The sequence below is a fragment of the Meriones unguiculatus genome, chromosome 3 (genome assembly GCF_030254825.1).
Source record: "Meriones unguiculatus strain TT.TT164.6M chromosome 3, Bangor_MerUng_6.1, whole genome shotgun sequence".
NCBI classification, from domain to species: Eukaryota; Metazoa; Chordata; class Mammalia; order Rodentia; family Muridae; genus Meriones; species Meriones unguiculatus.
In genome coordinates this window covers 100355162-100377215 of record NC_083351.1, presented here as the reverse complement: position 1 = coordinate 100377215, position 22054 = coordinate 100355162, and the positions used below count along the sequence as shown (strand labels likewise).

Sequence of the window (22054 nt, the reverse complement as noted above, 5' to 3'; positions counted from 1 at the left end):
AGTTCCTCCCCACACCCACACACAGTGGTTCACAACTATGAGTAACTCCAGTTCCAGGAGACCTGATGTCCTCGTTTGGCCTCTGTGGGTTCCAAACAGACAAGTAGTGCATATACACCTGCAGGCAAAACTCTCAACCACAAAATGTAAGTCTTAAAAAATAGAAGCACTTTTTAAGTGTGTGTCACCTGTCCGATTGTTTAAATATATATAAGATAGATAGCAGCAGCTGTTTTGCTTCCTGAAAGTGTCACCTACTATTTCAGACACAGGCTGTAACCCTAGAGTGCATGTCCCTATAAGAAGAGATGCTCTGGAAAGGATTGCTTATTGCTTCACTTTCTCACTAGTCACACGTTCTCTCATTATGAATTGCATCTGCTTCACTTCATTTCAAGCCCTCATGCTCTTCTGAACCAATTTCTGGTAATTTTAATCAGCATTAATAGAGTTTCTTCAAGAGATACTATATTCAGTGTTGAGTTGTTAAATGTAATTAAATTTAGTTGCTGAGGTTGAAGATTGAATGTGTGTACATTACCATGGAGTACTTCTGCCAAAAAATTAGAAAGCTTAACTACAGAGGTGGAGATGGGAAGGAATTAAGGAGACATGGAGGGAACTGGAGATGGTGACCCTGGAGTCCCATGGCCATTTGTCTAAAGGCTCTGAGGTTCTTCACTCTTAGGAGCTGCCACTGGCAGCACCCACAGCTGGCCTGCACCTTGCATTGCTTTGCAAACTCAGGTGTATCGAGAGAAATATTTGGCCAATAGAGAACACACGTGTTGGCTCAGGGCCATACATTTTCACTTAGGAGTAGTAAACTTTGATTTTAATTTTGTGGTAATTTACTATTTAACATTAAACAATGTACATACTCTAGTTTTTTGAATGGCAACTGTATAGGAGTCTCGACTTAGATGAACAGTCCCCACGAAGAAGGCAGCTGAGTTTAGTCATGTTTGCAAACCATGGTTTAATGCATACCCCTCTTAAAGAAAACCGCTTGAGACTGAGAGCTGTTCTTTGCCCCCTCCACTTTCTTCCAGTTTTTCCTTTTGTTTTTGCTTCATTTACTTGTTTGCCTCCCTATTGGGGTAATATATTTTGGGACTGGATTAGAACCAGCTCTGATATTAGCTTTACTTCATTTTTTCCCCTTGGTTATGTCCCATGTGGGCTTTCAAACTGCATAGTCTAGTCATTTAATCCCTTTCCACCTTCGTTTCCATCACTGCAGAATTAAAAGCTCCCATTCTATGATCCCTTATAAATGAATAGGATTTTGTTGTCTGTCCTGTGGGGCTCCCCAGTGCAAGCCTAGAAAGTATATTTTAGTTGTGGAGGAGCATGTCAGAATGGCTCAGGAGTCCCTAGCCCAGCATCTTCACATCTGTGATTTAACAGCTCCCAGCCTTTGTTAATTACACTCCTGGATGAAAGTCTTTTGAACTAGGACATACATTGTATGCTCACTGAGTTTAAAAAAATAAATAAATATGCCACCCTACCAAAATTTACATGTCAGAAAATAACCTAGTGTTTTAATGTATAAAAGCAATACATGTGAATATAGGTTTGAACCTTTACGCCCATGCTCCATGGGATTGTTTTATATACCTTGGTCTAGAGACAGCTGCTGCTTCCAGACAGAGTTGGCTGGCTCAGCATGAAATAAGGAAGATAAAAGTCCAATTTTCCACCAGAAGTACTAGAAATAGGCCATAGAAAAAGTTTAGACATTTGTCCTTCTGAGTCTTTCTGTCTTCATCACAGTCTGAACTTCTGAGGAAGATTGCCATACAGTTGTAAACAAGTGTTTGTTGCTTACAAATAGAGCCTGTCTTTCTGCAAGTAGAGGGACACTAAGACAATGTTGACAGCACAGTACACTGTATGCAGATGGGAGATGGCAGCTCCTGCTGCCTTTTCTAGGAAAGTGAAGCATAGTGGGCATGTGATTATGTATCATAGTGATGGACTGTTGCGAATCATTATTGGTCCGAAAATGAGTGTCAAGAAACAATGGGCTGTGTTCTTTCTATTTAAATCTGTAATCAAAGAATTGGACCAATGTCAAAATAAACACAAGCGTATGATAGATAATATGCATATATTTGATATACATTTTGAGAGGAACACAAAATGCTAGAAGCTCTGAAATAAAAATAAAGATATGAAATAAAAAGTTTGTAGAAAGAAAGTTGTCAGCTACAGGTTATACGGTGTAGAGATGTCTAGTTGAACAGGTTATAAAAAAAGTTTGCTTGAATTGAGATTTCATTTGAAACAGATACTTATCAACGTTATGAAAGCTCATATTAACATTACTTACTCCGGTGTTGCCCAATTCAGAGGGTGAGGCAAGCGTTGATACTTATGCAATGATACTTGTTATGCGTGTCTGGAGTAGTATGTGAACTTCTGGGAATTATAAAGTGAGGAAAATGGAATAAAAAGCAAGAAAGACATCAGATGTGGCCAGAATGAGAAGACCTGTGCAAACCTTAGTGAAGTGTCCATTCTCAGTCACAGAAGATAGTTTTTTCTCACTGCAGGAAATACACGCTATGAGCAGGAGAGCTGCCTTGCTGCTGTGGTAAATCTGATGGCAGATGGAAGCCACAGTCAGAATCACTCATGAGAATCTCCTAAGAACATACACTGATTTTGGTGATAAGGCTGACACTGGGTGGAGTTCCGGCGCTCTTCTTGGCAATCTCCAAGGAAAATGGAGTACATGAACTTCTGGATGCCACCCACATAAAACAGTCATGGTGCTGTAAAGGCAAGGTGCCTAGACTGATAAGGATAAACTGAAGGTCAGGTGTGTGGAGTCTGAAAATCCCAAGCTTGAGAGGTAGTAAATAAAGTGTTCACTTTGAGGGCACAAGGAAACACATTCAATCCTCAGGACCTTTGTAAAAGCCAGGTTGCTAGCTTAAAGTCCCAAATGTGTGCAGATGAAGACAGATTCTGCAGCTCACTGGCCTTCCAAACTACCTTAATCAGAAGGCTATAGCCCCATGAGACCCTGACTCAAAAATAAGGTAGGCAGCTTCTGAGAAAGGGCACATAAGGCTTTGGTCGTTGTATGTATACTCACACAGAGCCACATATATGATCATACACATGTGTGCCCCTCACACATATACATAAAAATCCAAAGTTATATTTAGGGCACTCCATTTCATGTATAGTAAGGTTTTTGCAAGGTAGGGCTGAGATATGAAGCTGAAAGTGCTCTCCAGAGACTGGTGTATACATACTGGTTAAGGTGTAGAAATGATGAGAAAATTGGATTGTTCATAGAAATACTTTTCTATACTGTGCGTAAAATTGCCTGAAAATAGTTGTTAAATAAATAATATAGACTCATATCTATATTCTAGTTTTGTTCCCTCATCTGTAAAAGAAACATAGCAGTTAAAATAATGGCATTATTTCTTCTGTCCCTGATGATTATTTGTATCACATGGGGAAGGAAAATGGGACATTACTTCTATGGCAAAATTCATTGCCTAAGTTTATTAAAATAGATCCTCCATGCTGAGTGAGACAGGATTGGATTAAATCATTTGATTTGACTAAATACCAGTTCTGTAGTGTTTATTAGGTACACATATCTTGTTGACTATTTAATTTCCTCCTAGACTATTGCTTTCCCCACTTGATTAGCAAGAGAAAATTGTTTGGGCAAAAATTGGCCTAATAGGTATGAAACAGCTGCCAGAATCACGAGCAGTCTGCAGACCAGCACTGCAGCCCAGAGGGCTAATGCCAGTCTGCCCTGCCTTCACTGCCAGGTAAAGCTGCAGTTGATGGAAATTTTAGTACCCAGTTTCAGGGGACAGGAAGATAATTTGGCTGTTCCTAAAAAGGCATAAACAAAATATTGGCTGAGTGTGGGCAGATGCTAAGGTTATACTTTGTACATGAATTCATGTACTTGAATTCACTTTAATGGAGTCAAGCTTATGTTGTAGAATCCTGCCTCCCGTTATAACTAAGTTGTTATGAGCTGCTCATTTGCTAGAAGCTGCTGTATCATGTGCAAACCCAACTGCCTTGATGGGTCTCATGGTACTTACTATGGATTAAATGTGGAGTCTTTTATTTTTTCCCCTGTGGTCTCGCATAATGATATTAGCTTGTCTGCAGTGTGACAAATTCAGTGTACCCGGAACATCTGGTACGCTGTTCTCGATAACTGAAAATAGCCTGCAAGCTCAGTGATGCACACCCAGTAAGACATTGCATGTACTGGGGGCTGTGGAAGGATGACAACTATGGAGCAGGAAGTCATCATCACAGTTCATGTAGCTACTATGTAAATGATTCACACTGTGGCACACTCATCAGCACAGCATTCCTACAAGTTCCCGTTTGATTATCAAGAGGCAAATATGAGTGTATTCCTTGTCAAACCATGCTTAATTTATTCCCCGTAGAGGAATTTCAAAACGGGAGAAAATAATGAAGGGAAAAGAAAGTAAAACCTTCACAGCTTGAAGACAGGTTTAAATTCAGTCCTTTGAAGTTGATCTGAGAACAGATCACACTGATATGTTCAAATCATAAAGGTACTGTAGTAAAAAGACTTTAAAATTGAACACATAATATTGTAAGAAATGAACAATACATCAGACTCTGTTGTCTCATTTGGATTTAAACATGTTAATATGAGGATGTTCCTGTTTTGACTGCTATTACCTGAGCTGGGGAAAATATATTTTTATGGATGAAAGGCAAGAGTTGCCATGTATATGCATATTAAATATCGTATCAAGAATGGGAAAGAGCTCTGAGCTGTCTCTGTTGGTTTTCCTACTATACCACTGACTTACCAAATAATCTTAAGTTGTTTACTTAACCCCCTGTCTGTCAGTTTACTCCTCATTCCCCCCTGTGGAATACTTTTCATATTCTGGATCTTTCACTGGGTCACAGTGAAGATGAAATGCAGTAAGACTTTAGCTGTCACTGTATAAATGACAAAACTCTTAACACTACCACATAAGGTACAATTATAGTTGTGCCTCGTTTGATTTAATGTTGCTTTCACAATGACTCTGTGACTCTTTAGTCAATACCAGGAATCATGGGAGCAATGAAAATGCACATAGAAATGTGCTGAATGTATACAATAATTACTTATGTCCAGGTGTTAGGTTATATAAAGTGTACATGCATTTTTGAGCTGAGGACGTACAGCTCAGCACATAGATTTTGTGATTAACTTAAATTCCATGGGCAGATTCATTCAAAATATATTTCTATTTCAGGAATAAAAAGCACAATGAAACAAAGCATGCAAAGAAACAAAATCACACTGGAGTAATGAGGAAAGAGGTTCAAACCTTGTGTACCCCAAATAAATAAAACAATCTAAGCAACAACAATGAAACAGAAGAAAATGGGGGTGTTTCTTTGGAAAAGATGACCAACAGTTCTGTGTTCTGAAACTGTGAAGGATTTTTATTGTGCTTAGTTATATGTGGACCTATCTGCATTGCCCCCGTGGCACGCCTGGGTTGGCTACCTAGAGGCTATTTAAGCTGTGGGGGCTGGCTTTCCCCGGGGTCCGAGGATTGTTCAATGTTCCTGAATAAACTGCATTGGAAAAAAAAAAAAAAAACAAAACAAGCAACAACAAAAACTCCAATAAACTATGAATTATTTCAATAAAAAAAAAAGTTTGGCATTTGGCCATGATGTTTAGAAATAGACAAAATAAAGACATAATAGTGTAACTTCATGCAGAGGTCACATTTGTTTATACTATCAGTCCTGAAATGTCCCAATACAGTCATTCTCATTAAGTGTTTGTCAGTGAACCAACAGAGCTAAAAAGTCATTAAGGGGATATTACTAAAAGTATGGAAGTTGGTGTTTTCCATAATGAGGAAAAGAAGGATTCTTTCTGAATGCTAACTTTTTTGTCAAGCAACTCATTTGGCTGACAGTCTGGTACCTACTACATTGCAATTACATGGAACAAATAGTTGGACTTTCTGTCACACACCCTCATATCAGCAGCATTTCCCATTTCAGTGTGGTAACTTGCACTGTTTTTATAATGCATTGGCCTCCCTCTACTCTTATGGATAGTGGTAAGTTCATATTGTCCTGAAATGATAACTTCTATGCCTGACATGGCCTCTGACTTTATTCTTCTCTACTGTCCTCTTCCCTGAGAAGTTGTCTATAAGTTTCTTCCATATTTCCTTATTTCCACTTCAACAAACTACTTTGTACTTAAGTAAATTTGGAATATAGTTCAAGTCTCTTGCTAGATTTAAGCTCATCAGCAGGATCTACGTCTCACTTTAATTTATATCTATCTCTTCCCTGCCTGTATCACTCAGTACCATGTAGAAGCACATATACTTTAAGCACATATACTTCTTTTCCTATTATTTATTCTTTTAACAGTTTTTATTTGTTGATAATATGAGTAGGGGTAATAGCTTTGAATAAAGAAGATATAATTTTGTTTTTTAATAAAATATTATTCTATAAAAATCACCATAACTTTCCATTCATGGCCTGCAAGTGAGGATGAAGGAATCTGCACATGCTTTTGCTAGTAGTATGAAGATGCCATTTCCTTGACATTTCATTAATGCAAGTTTGTGCAAGAAAGAGAAATTCACCATTACCACATTTTTACAGACAACTCTTAGGAACTGTGGAGTTACCAGAAGGGCATAAGATATTTGCTCCTCCTAAAATACTAAGACATGTCTATCTTTCAAACAACTACCAGTAAGCTTAGAGAATTTTATGTCAGAAAGAGGGTAAATTATAAGAAAATGGATGATTCTGACACAGAAATGAGGTGGGATAATAGTATACAGGAAAGGCATCTCGATTTTGTAACGATTAAGTTTCCTTAATGTGAATTTTACAGTTGGACATAGGACTTTGGGGAACCAGTCAGTGGGAGGAAAACATTCTCCAGCTTCTCCAGCATGTTTTTTTTTTGTTTTATTTTGTTTTTTTTTGTTGTTGTTGTTATTGTTGTTGTTTCATGGATTGAGAATTTTGCCTTCACTTTGAAAATCATTATGAACATTCCTTGTGTATTAATCTTCTAATCACTCACTGTTAATCGAGTATATATCCTATATTAAGTGAAAGGAAAATTAAGTTAAGTATGGTTTCTACAGTCAAGGCGTAGACAGTTAAAGAAAGTGGAAGCATATATAGTTACGTGAGTACCAGAGGGTATCATTGGTATTGTGCGTGCGATGCTCAGTTCTTCTCAGGCTAAAATGAGAATTGCACCTATGCAGAGCAGGTAGCATTTGCATGATGCAGAGTTGAGATTTGTTGCCATAAAATTTGTTGGCATAGACGTTCTTCTAGACTGTGGGAATAGGAGATAGAGGAGACAGTAGGATTTTGGAGCAGTGAGGGCAGTGAGCACATGAAAAGTCCTTTTGAGAAAATGAGTGTCTTGATTTTCATTGAGCTTAGTCTTTCCTTTTGCACCCTTTATCAGAGGGCTGTTCTCTCCAGTACTGCAAGAATATTGGAGAATGACACTTTTCTCATGTCATTGCCTTTTTTGGGTACTCCCAAATTTCATAATGACCCTCTTAGGCGTTAAGGATTGTTGTTAGAAGGAATTATTTTCATTGCAGTGTGAACTTGAACATTACAGTCGTTATTCTCCCTATGTCTGGGTAGTTCTATCATTTTAGTTCCAAATGTATGTGCAAGGGGAGTGGGGAGAAAGTTAAAGAGGAGTGTGAAAAGATGCTTTACTTATTCCTTAATAAAGAAATTAACATTTCATTTACGGCTGTATGACTCCTGATGTAGGTGTAAGGTTATTGTGCAATTCAAATGGTGAATTCTGTACCCCCAGTATCTGGTTACAATCCTTTTTCTGAGAATCTCCTGTCTCAATCTTATGTAAACACTGCTCCACAACTGTCCCCTGACAGACCAATAAAGCATCTTACAGCCAATTGCTGAGCAGGGGAGAGACTAGGGCTGCCAGCCAGGGGAGATGACGTTAGAAGAAGGAGTAGGAGATTGAACCATACATAGGAGAGGTACAGGAGACATCAGAAGAAGGAGATGGAGCAGAAAAACTACAAAGTGCAAGTGTCTCTGGGATGTATGCTGGAAGGGAACCAGATTAGTTTAGAGGGTTAAGAATAGAGTAATATAATTGCTCAGTTATTGTGCTGTGACACTTATTATTATACAAATATAAAAGAGCCCCAATTATTTGTGTGATAGTGGTTTAAGTGAGAAACTGAGAAACAAACACAGTTATATAAAAATAACTGTAACATCCTGGTTCAACAGTCTACATAAAATCAATGTATGGGATTAGCCTTAGAGTTTTGAGACAGTTAGATTCTAGACACTTAGATTGGGTTAGACCTTCAGGCCCAGCACCAGCCATCTATAGAAACAATTTGGCATGTTTATTCTGAGCTGTCTCAAACCTTAAATACTTACTTTGATGGAATAATATGAAGAATGAGTATGTAAAGTCATATGGAACATTTAGTCAAAAGGATAACTTCCTATTTATTGACCTGTCTACTCATCATTTACTGAGTGCATTCTGTAACCAAATGAGAAGGAATATTGGGGTTAAATCATGGTCTCCAAGACAATGAACGTAGTTTAGGGAAAAAATAGCCCTGAGGTTAAGTGAGTTCAATAAACTCCAATATAGCTTATATTTACTGTCCTTGGGGAGGCAGTAATAATATGACCAATGCATCAGAATAAACGCTTAAAATATTGACTGTCACTATTATGTGAGATTGCCATAAGTATAATAGGCACTCCTAGCTGATGTGTACATCAGACTTGTTACCTGAAAAAAATCTCAAAATACATACTCTGGAACCCCTTATCTGCATTTTTATATTCTGTAGTCTAAGAGATTTATCAGGCATTATAATTTTTCTAGAAATTGTTTGGTATAGCTATTCAGTTGTCAATACAGTAGTATTTTTAAAGTTTTATTCAAGCCTCTTGGAGCTAACATCACCTTCAACTATGCAGAAACATGGTTTTCCTAATTTCCAGGTGCTGCTCTCTCAGCTGAATTAAGTAAACCAGCCAACATACTTTAAATAGCTAACAAGGCCTTTGCAGAGATAAAGTGGAGGAGCAAACAGATTAAAGCCTGTGAATGAAAGACGTGGTCAGAAAAGGATGTTTTGTTATATTGCATTGAAAATGCTCTGGAAAGGTGCCTAAGAGTCTGCTTCAGAGTGCTGATTCCTGTCATCTGCTGTCTTGCTAGGCGACCCAGAATGACACTGTGGTTGTTCAAAACATTTATCTGTCAACTTTGTAAACTTTTGTAGACAGCTCTTTGCCATAGTTTTTGACTCTCCAATGAGGTCTACACAGCAGAACAGCTGACATTGCTTTGTTCCACTCTATCTTGACATCATGGCTTATTTCGCCCACATTTGTTGGACACTTGGATGTAATATTCCTATTATTAACCTGTCATTTCACCACCTTCTCTTTGGACATGCCTTGCAACGTATTCACTGGGATAGAATTAGCATTGCCAGAAGGTGATGGCTATGAAGTCAACTCAATCATGTGCAATGAGAATTAGGTGTTACATAAAAAGGAAGGTCACTCAGGATTATTTATAACTCAGACCATTAATGGATACAAATAAGAAACACTATGGTGCAAAATATTACCTTTGCAGTGAGATAGTGAAGTAGAGAAGCCTGTACTGTGACCACCTCTTGGGAAATCAGCACCCAAAGATGCTGTATACAGTAATAATGACCAAAAGCCATTTTTTTTTCTAGGATTGAAATTGTGTTTCTGTTAGAGACCCTAAAAGCATTGCGCTAGTTCCTGAAGACAGAGATAACAGTGATCTTTAATCCTCTCATTTTACATGAAGCTGACTTGAATGTGTTAACACTGGTACTTGGAAGAACCAGGTCTCATCTGGAAACAGAATGGCTGGAAGTGGGGGGCACATTAGAACTATATTAGTCACTCGACCGGTGAACTCACCATCAAATGCAGCCAACAGCAGGTGCAGAATGACGGTACAGAGGCAGAACATTGGTCCCCCAAAAGGTTGAGTTGTTAAAATTCCTCCTGTAAAGAGTACATGCCTGAAAACTGCTATCTTTATTTCTCACCCACTGATTTGCTCAAAATAAAATGAAGTATGAACCCAAATTCCAGAAATATAGGACACAGGAGGAAAGTTGACCAGATCTTGAAAGTATCAGACTTCAGAAATTGAAGCAAAATGAAACTTTTCAAATTAGAAATGTGCCAAGCACCTTGATGTAGGAAGTGTTCATGTTGTAACTGAAAGCATAGGGACCACCCCGTGTACATCAGACTGTTCTAGCTCAGGGCTTTCCGCAGCTAATACAAAGGCTTGAATGTGTCAGGTTCACCAAGCCTCTTAGGTATCTATCTTAGCTCTGAAATTCCCATTTTTCTTTTAGGAATTAACCTGAACTCTAATAAAGAAGATTAGTTGAACCTGTATTAACCCTTCCTCCTTGGCCCACAGGGCAAGGAAACATTTTTAAAAGAATATAATGTATGAATGCAGATGTGATGGATAAGGAAATGTGACTCACCAAGGCTGCAAATAGTTGTTAGAATGACTTTAATCTATCCTATGAGGAAAGCAACCTTGCATTCTAACTCAAGAGTTAGTAAAACCTAGAGGCCTAAAGTGAAAAAAATATATTAGAACTACATACTCGACGGTATTGATGTAGGAGATGGACAAAGTAGCAAGTTACTCATGCACTCAAGAGAATGGGGTTTCTGAGGTCAGACTTTCAGGGTTGTATTTTTTAGCTCCTCCCTTAACCCTTGGGGAGGGGAATTCAGCCTGACCAGGCTACAGAGGAAGACAATGCAACCAGTCTTGATGAGACCTGATAGGCTAGGGTCAGATAGAAAGGAGGACCTCCCCTATCAGTGAACTAGGGAAGGGGGCCATAGGAGGGGAAGAGGAAGGGAGAGTGGGAGTGGGAGGAGACAAAAGAGGGGGCTACAGCTGGGATACAAAGTGAATAAATTGTAATAAACTAAAAATAAAAGAAAGAAAAAAATCAAACCAAAAAGAAAATGGAGTTCCAACAAATTAAGAAAAAATAAATCATAAGGCAGTGTATGTAGAATTTATTGTCAAAGGTTTGTGGGAATAGAGGTGTAGGTAGAGTATATACCGTGTTGGAGGAAAAGGGTAGCTAAATATTAGCAGACATCTTTCGTGGGATGCTACATTGTACTCAGTGTGCACACACAGAATTATTCAAAGAAAACACACTAGGGAACACATTCACCCTGTACTCACCATTTGCATACTCAATACAAAATATGGACCATTGCATATAGAACTAAAATATTTTCAAAGATGCTATGCCATTGAAAGAGTCTACCATATATGAAAAATAACAATGAAATTGAGAAAATGTAAACAATAAAGTAATGCAAAGGAGAAAAAAATTTCATACTTTAAACACCAGATGATAATTAAGGGGAATATTCGTGATATTTATCTCACAGAAATTATAAACCCAAGAACAGCAACAAACTAAAATTATAGGAAAGAATGCTTATACACTGGGAAGCAGAAGATAACACAGTTGAAAAATAAGAGAAAGGTTGAGAACAGCAGTTTGGGGACAGTAAAAATTTTAGTATATTAATAACAAAGATACAATAATAGGGAAACTAGAAGAAAAAATCTTAAATAGAAAGGGAAAGCACTAAAACTATACAGTAGAACTGTGGTACTGAATTCCACACTTCACAGAAAATTCTGCTGACTGTCCATTAGAGTTTCTAAAAATGGCTGTTAGATTAAGAAAAAAAACACCCACTGATACTCCAGCTAAGGGCCACTTTATGGAGATGGCCTGGAACCCCTGCACAGTGGTAGCCTATGGCAGTTCAGTATCCAAGTGGCCTCCATAGTAATGGTGACAGAGACTGTCTCTGACATGAACTAATTGGCCTGCTCTTTGATCACCTCCCCCTGAGGGGGGAGCAGCCTTACCAGGCCACAGAAGAAGACAATGCAGCCATTACTGATGAGACCTGATAGGCTAGGATCAGAGGGAAGGGGAGGAGGACCTCCCTTTTCAGTGGACTAGGAGAGGGACATGGGTGGGGAAGAGGGAGGGTGGGATTGGGAGGGGAGGGTAGTACAGGGGAAATACAAAGTGAATAAACTGTAATTAATAAAAATAAGAAAAGAAAAAAACACGCAGAACTTTGTAACAGGAGGAATCCAAAAAAGATTCAAGACACATGCTGGGAGAAAGTAGAAAAATATTTTTCTTACATTAATAAATATGCTACAAGTGTTCACATTCTCAACAGCAGCAATGTCAAGCAGATATAACAGAATCCATTTTGACACTTTGAGGGGAAATAATTTTCCTCCAAGAAATTCTCTATTTTCATACCCAGCCCTCTTATTAGCTAGGTGTTTGTATAGAGGGAGCTGTTCAAAGTCTTAAAGGAATGCTTCTCATGCTCTCTGCCTTGGAAGATATTTTGTCAAGAGAGGAAATCAAGAGGAATAAAGAAGAAAAATCCACACATGAGAGTGAGACAGGAAATGATAGATTACAAAAGTCTGGCAATCCAGTGATGCACAAATATGAAAGGTTGGAAAAAGCCAGGAGCTCTGGCAAAGATTCCCTCTATACCTTACATTGATGGCTTTTTTCATCACACTGTTAGCTGGAATATTTTCAAAGAAACCATACTATGAGAAATATATTTAAGTAAATTAGAAGAATATTAGATTGGATTTATAGTAGTTACACAGACAACTAAGCAAAGGAACAACAGCAAAAACATCCAACTGTGCTAAAATGTTAAAAAAGAATTGTAGACATTAATTGATCTGATCATTTGCTAATGGTCCTACAGCACTATCTCCACATTTGTTTCTGGTCATGAAGTAACTTTGCAGGAAAATTATCTCATATTAAACAACCTGCCTTTTCCTCCCAAGAAGCTATGACTTGTGATCTTGGACAATTTATTTATAAACAAATATTCTGATTCGATGGCAGGCTAGTATCTCCTCAGTGATAAAATTACAGTTTAGAAAATGGTCCCTTCTGTGTGAGTTTTTCAGTCTTGCAGGGAGAGACACTGAATAGGTAATGATTATAAATGAAGTCCATTAACAGAGTTTGTATTGTTGGACCTTTGAATAATGTGATCTCATCATACATTATTTTCATTTTACTTATCTACTTTAACTGATCAAATGTTATATATCCAGTTGTCTAGTACATTTTTGATATCCAAATATATCATGAGTTGGCTTATGTTAAACACAACTTGTATCATCTCACATACTTAGCATTTTTGTGATGAGAATCTGAAAATCAAATTCAAGTGAAGAATATAACATGTTGTTATTGATTAGCCACCAAAGTATGCATTAGGCTGCTTGCCTCAACCTGTCTGTCTTACATAAATTCTGTCCTTTGACCAGCAACACAAATCTCTATCATGACACATACTCCCAGGTAACTTTTGTAAGTTCAGTTTTAGATTCCACGAAAAGATGGAGTTATGTGATACTTTATCGCTTTGTGTTTGCTCTGTTTACTTAACAATGTCTTCTCCAGGAGATATTTACATTTTTACACACTTTCCTTCTTTTCAAATGGTGGATAGGATGCCTTTGTACATGTATGTGACAGTAGTAGATTTTCCATTTTTGTGTAACTGGACACATCAAGAGGAATATGTCTTCTTCACAGTGTAATGGGGAGAATTCCTGAGTCTTTGCTAGTTTGGTTCTATACTTCATCCTTGGCTCTTTCTACTCTTTGTCCAAGGCCTCCGTCAGAACACATGATGTTTCTCAATACTTCTAATGAGTTTTGGTTTGGTTTGGTTTTTTTCATTTTCGTTTTTGTTTTTTTGACAGACTAGGCATGGATTTCTTTTCCTCTTCATGGTAGAAAGAATCCAATGAAAGCATCAACAACTCAGCACATTAAGTGCACATGGAAAGTCTTCAGACATGCTTGGGCACCTTCTTTCCATTTCATCTTGTGCCAAGCCTAGGTGTAAAAAATTTGAATTTCATGTCATTTATTTCCTTCAAGCAATCCCCACTGTAGCATGAACATCAATCACATTTCTCCTGGTTCTCTATTCTGTCTTCTTTTCTCCATTCTAATGTCTGGCCTGCTTTTTATCTTCCCAGACTTGTAAAATCATCACAAGTTTATTTTGTTATTTAACTCATGACCCAGTGTAAATTTTCACTATCCTCATGTCAGTTTGTTCCTTCCCAGCCAATGCTCCATCACAATGCTACCTTAAACATTTATTAAGGGAACTAGAAAAACTATGAGTGTTCTGATTTCAGTTTTTAAACTGACTAGCTATGCCCCCTAGGGAGACTTTGTATGCTTTTCATATTTAAAAACATTTAATAAACTTCATTTAATTAAAGGAAATAAATTATTAATTTGGCTCCTCAGGACAAAGTTATAAAACTATATGATAATTCTCATAATAATCCAAATGTGTTGTGAGTCAGTGATGTGCTGTTCTAAAAGTAAGACTATATGTTTACTCGTGTGCATTTTAATAAACTTGGAGTCATAGATCTGATGTTTTCACAAATGTTTGTTCTCTATTAATCACAAAGCAACATTCATATAACTAGGCAAAGGGACTTAGAACGACTTTGTATTTCTTAAAATTTCTTTCAGTACAAGACCCTTGCACAAGATTCTCATCAAATCCTGGTGTCTCTGACCCGCTTTCATATTTCACATTTTATAACCTAATTTGTATTGTTTCTTCTCCACTGGAAATGTTAAGGTGAAGGTCTTTGTTGACAGTTTTCTAGGTACCCTTCTGCATGACTTTTATTGTTTAATCTCCTCTAGTAAGTCTAGAAAAATCTTTGCATGTATTTCCTCAGTCTTTTTTTAAGGAAAGTTTTATCTTCATTGAGCTAGTTCAGTACCATGTAGCTATAGACTGATAGTGTTGGCTATGTCACTACATATTTTTCTTTTGCTTTTTTATATTAATTACAGTTTACTTACTTTGTATCCCAGCTGTAACTCTGCTTCTCATTCCCTCCCAATCCCACCCTCCCTCTCTCATGTCCTTCCATTCCCCTCTCTAAGTCCACTGATAGGGGAGGTCCTTCCCCCTTCTATCTGACCCTAGCTTATCAGGTCTCATCAGGACTGGCTTCAATGTTCTCCTCTGTGGCCTAGCAAGGCTGCTCCTTCCTCGGGGGTTGGGGACAAGATGTCAAAGTGGCAGCCACTGAGTTCATGTCAGAGACAGTCCCTGTTCCCCTTACCAGGGTACCCACTTGGATACTGAGCTGCCATGGGCTATGTCTGAGCAGAGGTTCTAGGTTATATCCAAACATGGTCCTTGGTTGGAGAATCAGACCCCTGTGCCCAGATATATTTGGTCCTTGTGGAACTCCTGTTCTCTCCAGGTCTTACTAACTCCCCCTTCTTTTATACTTTTTTTTTTTCAGTTGTTCTCCTATGTAGCTGCGGATCTGACAAGAGCCAACCCCCTTCTTTTTTTAAGGTTTATTTATTTATTATTTATACAGTGTTTTTCCTGCAGGCCAGAAAAGGGCACCATATCTCACTGTAGATGGTTGTGAGCCACCATGTGGTTGCATGAGAATTGAACTCAAGACCTTCAGAAGAGCAGTCAGTGTTCTTAACCTTTGAGCCATCTCTCCAGCCCCGCCAACCCCCTCTTGATTGCTTTGACAGTTCATATTCTCTGAAAAGAACCCAACCTGGAAGCTTAGCCAGGCCGGAGAGGTCTACTTTTCCTCTAAACACTATGCTAACTCAGCATGTCATCTCTCTACCCTCACCATCCTTTCAGTGTCCCCAGAGCCACAGGGTCACCTCCACGCAGGGAAAAAGTGGCTACTCTAGGTGCTGATGCACTGGGGTCACAGGAGGGGTCCATGTGAATAGAGAAATGAGTGCTTCCTCCACTAAATGATCAGTTATGTGCCCCATCAGTAACAACTCTTCCCGGCTCAGTTGTTAATCTCAGTGTAAGGCTATGCCAGGACACGGTAGATATAGCCTGAGAATTCCCACATTTAGGACATGTCACACTATAACTAAAATAGCCTTTCTCAGAAGTACAGCTATTCAAACCATTTTCTTGGGAAAAGAGAGGAAATTACTGTGTATAATACAGAAGACAAAAACAGTTGTGGGAAAATGGGTACATAAATGCCACTGAAATTCCCAGACTCATCTATGAGAATGGTTTTCCTCAGGGGCACAGTCTCTTATTAGCATAGATTGGAGAAGGGAATCTGTGTACAGAAGTCATCAAAGAACAAGGAAAGAACACTCTGAAGGCACAAGAGGAATTGGTTTCTAGTGTTCATTGGAGATGGAAATACAAACCAGCCTCTTCCAGTAGAGCTAAGGATCCCCTCTGTTCATACAGTACTGAATAGAGTTCTGAAAGACTGGAGGAATAATTGGCACTAGGGCAAATGCTCTGTTTTCTCAACAAATCTTAAAGGAAAGTGTTCAAAGAATCAAATTACCTTTCAGTGACATCATAGTAACTCAGAAGAGAACTGGTAGCAATATGAAGGTGCACAGAACCCAAAAGAGAAAATGCAAGACCTTTCAGTGTTCAAATGTCAGTATGAATAAAGAGGAGCCCAGTCTGGGATCCACATTAACAAGAGGCATCCATCAGCTGGACCTGACACAGAATGGTGTAAGTAAGAAACTCAGACATCGCAATAGTGACACAAGTTATCCCTCCATGCTAATGAAAAGCTCACTTGAATGTCCCCCATGAAAAAGCTATTGGAATTTTTATTTGTCAGAGTCTGGGATAAAATACTTTGGACAGAATTAACAAAATATTGAACAATTGAGTACAAAACAAAAAATATGCAAAATGAAACGCAATAAATAAATAAATAATTTGTAAGTCGAGGGTCTGTTCCAAGTAACATATTGCATTTTCATTGAAAGACAGTATGCAATGAAGAACATTTGTAAAGATAATTTTTTATATATGATGGAACTTAACAATTTACAAATCTGAGCAGCTCAGTGAATTCCAAGTAAAAGTTTATCCAAATGATAAATGATCAAGTTTCACAGAATCAAAGGAGGAGAAAAGTATCTTGAAGGCAGAGAGAAAAATACCTGATCTATAATGCTATAAAGTTAAGGCAAATGAAGACTTTTATAAAATTTTGGTTAGAAACAGTATAAATGAGAGGTACTATGGAAAAATACTTTTAAAAATGAGGTCATTTTTTCCTTATATTGGAATAGGATTTTACCATGTTCATGTACTGCATCTTCCTCATCCATTTATCCATTGTAGGACATTTAGGTTGTTTCCATTTGCTAGTTATTGTGAATACAACAGCAGTGAACATGATGAGCAATTATTTTTGTAGTAAGATATTAAATTCTTTGGGCAGAAGCCAAGGATGACATAGGTCAGCCGTAAACACACATAGAATTGAGTAACCCTAATGTACTCAGCAGATTATTTACATACATATGCATTTAACAATAATGATTAAAGAAGAGGTCAGTAGTTGGAGAGAGAGTAGGGGGTTGTGATTGGAGTTGGAAAAGAGAAAGAGGAGTGGAAATGATGTAAATACAGTATTCATGGGTGAGATTCTCAAAAATATAAACTTTAAATTAAAAATGTGTGCAAAATAAAGATGTATTCGGGTCTTGTAAGTTTTTAATATATTCTTCTTCTTTCAAAAACTTATAATGTAAGAAATAGTCTGGACGTTTTTCAGAAAGGAGAATGCTGTGTTTATTCAGAGGGATGTAAACTGCTGGAAATTCTTATTATCTGTTCATAAGGCTCTGTTCAAATTAAAATCCATCACTATATCCTGACCATATATGGTCTCCCATCACTCTTGACTGTTGGCTGTCTTCTGTCACTTGCAACCATGATGGCATTTTCCATCACTGCCAACAATTGACAGTCTCTCTTTGCTGGAGTATTGACTATCTGTGGTCACTCCTAACCACTGACTGTTTCCATAACTCTTGGCAAAGATACTGTTGACTGTCTCCTATCCATCCTTGCTTCCAGTCGTCTCCCATATCTCCTGACCATTAACCGTCTCACATTGTTCCTGACAAATAGACTAGCATGAAGAAAGCATACTATGTGAGCATCTGCTAGCAAGCTGTGTGTCCTGGGTTTGTCACTTGATTTTGAATTGTGGATTAGACTGTTGTACTATGTTATCAAATTTCATTTTCTGTGGAGAGAATGAAATACAACAATTTAAACAGAAATCCTAGGTTTACTTCTGGCTGGGAAGACCCTGTATGGTCTTAAACTTCATTGTTTTAAAGCTGTGTTCAATACAAAAGGATGATTTTGTTTTCTGTAGCATAGAAAGATTTAAGACACAATATTATTTAAATACTGGAAATGAGAAATTAGGTATTTCTGTAAGAAGAAATTTTTTAAAAAAATAGGTCATTAGAGAGGAGGCCAGGCTATAGCTCTGAAATTTATCCAACAGGAATCTTCATGTTTAGTTTTTTTCAGAAGTAGTTAGTGCCTTTCAGAATATATAGAAGGAAAGACACTCCGATAAGAAGAGGGGTCTTTCATTTCAGAGTGTCTTGTACTTTAATCCTCCAAATAATGTCAACGTTTAAACAAAAATTTCCACTTATATGGATAGTGATTTTTAAAATAAAATAAAATAAAAAAAACATCACAACTTCTGGTATAAAAACCCTCATCCATTTTCTGGAGATATATCCATCCCTGATCTCAAGCTGTACTATAGAGCAATGGCAACAGTAATAAAAACTGAATAGTACTGATATAGAAACAGAATGATGGATCAATGGAATCAAATAGAAGACCCAGAAATAAGCCCACATACCTGTGGACACCTGATTTTTGACAAAAATGCCAAAACTATACCATGGAAAAAAAAATAACATCTTCAACAAATGGTGCTAGTCTAACTGGATGTCTACATGCAAAAAATTGCCAATAGATACATAATTATCACCGTGCACAAAACTAAAGTCTAAGTGGATCAAAGAACTCGACATAAAACCAGACACACTAAATCTGTTAGAAAAAAAAGTGGGGAAGAGCCTTGAACTCATTGGCACAGGAGACAACTTCCTGGAGAGAACATCAACAGCACAGGCTCTAAGATCAACAATCAATAAATGGAAGTCATGAAACTTAAAAGCTTCTGTAAAGCAAAGAACACTGTTATCAGAACAAAATTACAGCTTACAGACTAGGAAAGGATCTTCACAAACCCTATACCTGACAGAGGGCATGGGGTGCAAAGCTAAACAGATAATTCTCAACAGAGGAATATCGAATGGCAGAGAAACACTTAAAGAAATGCTCAGTGTCCTTAGTCATCAGAGAAATGCAATTCAGAACAACCCTGAGATTTCACCTTACACCCATCATAATGGCTAAGATTAAAAACTCAAGTGACAACACATTTGGAGAGTATGTGGAGAAAGGGGAACCCTCCTCCATTGTTGGTGGGAGTGCAAACTTGTACAACCACTTTGGAAATCAGTCTGACACATTTGCAGAAAATTGGGAATAGCACTACCTCAAGATCTAGCTATACAACTCCTGGGCATATGCCCAAAAGATGCTCAAGTACACAACAAGGACATTTGCTCAAGCATGTTTGTAGCAGCTCTATTTATAAGAGCCAGAACCTGGAAACAACCCAGATGTCCCTCAACTGAGAAATGCATACAGAAATTGTGGTACATTTACACAATGAACTACTACTCAGCAATTAAAAACAAGGAAATCATGAAAATTTCAGGCAAATGGTGGGAACTAGGAAAGATCATCCTGAGTTAGTTATCCTCAAAGCAGAAAGACACACATGGTATATAGTCACTTATAAGTGGATGTTAGACATATAATATAAAATAAACATATTAAAATCACCTAAAGAAGCTAAGCAAGAAGGAGGACCCTGGGTAAAATACTCAATCATCATTCAGAAAGGCAAACGGGACTGAAAGACTCTATCCAGCAGGGTATCAAAGCAGATGCTGAGACTCATAGCCAAATTTTGGGAAGAGTGCAGGGAACCTTATGAAAGAAGAGAGAGTTGAAAGACTTGGAGGGGGCAGGAGCTCCACAAGGAGATCAACAGATCCAAAATTTCCCTGCCTACAGAAGCCACAGGCTGGTCTCTAGGCACAGGGGTCTTTTGTGAGACTGATACTCCAACCAAGAACCATGCATGGAGATAACCTATAACCCCTGCACAGATGTAGCCCATGGCAGCTCAGTCTCCAAGTGTGTTTCCTAGTAAGAGAAAGAGAGAGATTATCTCTGATACGAACTCAGTGGCTGGATCTTTGATCAACTCCCCATGAAGTTGGAGCAGAGGGGTGCAGCCTTACCAGGCCACAGAGGAAGATAGTGCAGCGAGTCCTGATGAGACCTGAGATGGTAGGGTCAGATAGAAGGAGAGGAAGACCTCCCCAATTCATAGGCTTGGGGAGGGGCATGGGAGGAGAAGAGGGAGGGAGCAAAGGTGGGGTTGGGAAGGGAAAAGGGAGGGGCTTACAGCGGAGATACAAAGTGAATAAACTGTAATTATATATATATATATCTTATGTATCTAATATATCAAATATATATATAAACCTCATCCAAAAGTGTCTCAAGGTGACTATTAAGAGAGTTGGTTATTTTGGTAAGACAAACCCACTAAACTTTAAGAAACTTTACCTCTCAAAAAATTCACCTTTACCCTAATTTTAGGTTGCAGTAATATTTTTCTTTTCTCATTCCCAAAATATAATTGTGCAGATAATTTAATTTCTGAAATAGCTAAATATGAAATTGTAAAATAATAACTGTTGACATTTTTTAAATACATGACTTCTTCTAATGTTACTTGTTAAACAACGGGATAAGATGTTAACTAAGTGACAAAAGTGCTTTAGCTAGGTGTCTCACTTCTCACTTCCAACTTGGGAAATGAAAATTTCAGTCCATTTTAAAGACAATTAAACAGGTAATAAGCAACTCATATCAGTGTCTTGGAAACAACATCTGTCTAACTTGAAGCCCTTTCCTTAGAATTCTACAACAGTACCCTCTGTTTCTGAAAGTTGACACCTTGAAAAGTCTTACTTACCCCATCTATCATCCTGTTGTCTTGGTTCTCAGCTTTATACTTCATTTAGATGCTACCATTCATCTTTTTGCTGTGCTTCTTTCAGGAATTACAGTTTGAAAGGCTGACCCGAGAGCTGGAGGCTGAACGCCAGATCGTGGCCAGCCAGCTGGAGCGATGCAAGCTTGGCTCGGAGACAGGCAGCATGAGCAGCATCAGGTACATGCTTTGTGCTCCCTGTGTTATATTTACTTTGAGTGGACACTGGGTGGAATTGTGTTTGTATCCTTTTAAATCTAGCCCTGGAATTTGGACACACAGTAAGATGTGGGAAAGAAATTGTAAGTGACCTGAATTGAGATTTAAGATATTCAAAAGGTGTCCAGAGTAGCCTGATTTGTCATTGCTTTGCCTTGAAACTCTTCTTAAAAAAATTAATACTTGTCCTGAATGCAAATTTTGCATAATTTTACACAAAGAGAGGTTTCTACTGAGGTCAACTTGTTGAAAATCAAAGATGTCAAATATCAGGTGTTCTTCTTCCCCAAATGATACAAAACTAGTTAGTAAGATGAGTATTTTGGTAGAATCCAAATTGTTTGCTATTGTATGATGTTGTTAAAAAGTACTCCTGTAGTAGCAGCTGTGTGTGGAAGAAGAATGTTTATTAATTCCTGGCTGAAAGTGGTCACTTAGTTAGCATGAGATTTATATCTTATACAACATTTTTATGGTCACTTGATTAAAAAATAAATTGGCCTCCTTGGGACCATGTGTAAGGTTTACCTTTCTGTTCTGAAACAGTTTATTTCTCTGCTGTGTGTTTGATGCTGTATTTTGGGGTACTTTACA

At 37.9% G+C, this 22054-nt stretch overlaps 1 protein-coding gene across 4 annotated transcripts in view; it reads left to right on the top strand.

Moving 5' to 3' along the window:
- Positions 1-22054, top strand: part of Ctnnd2 (catenin delta 2) — an 896229-nt gene that overhangs the window by 309032 nt on the left and 565143 nt on the right. For all 4 annotated transcript variants that reach the window (XM_060380401.1, XM_060380399.1, XM_060380400.1 and 1 more), the window contains one exon: positions 21309-21421. In XM_060380401.1, the coding sequence (XP_060236384.1) occupies positions 21309-21421 (113 nt within the window). The remainder of the gene's footprint in view (positions 1-21308; positions 21422-22054) is intronic.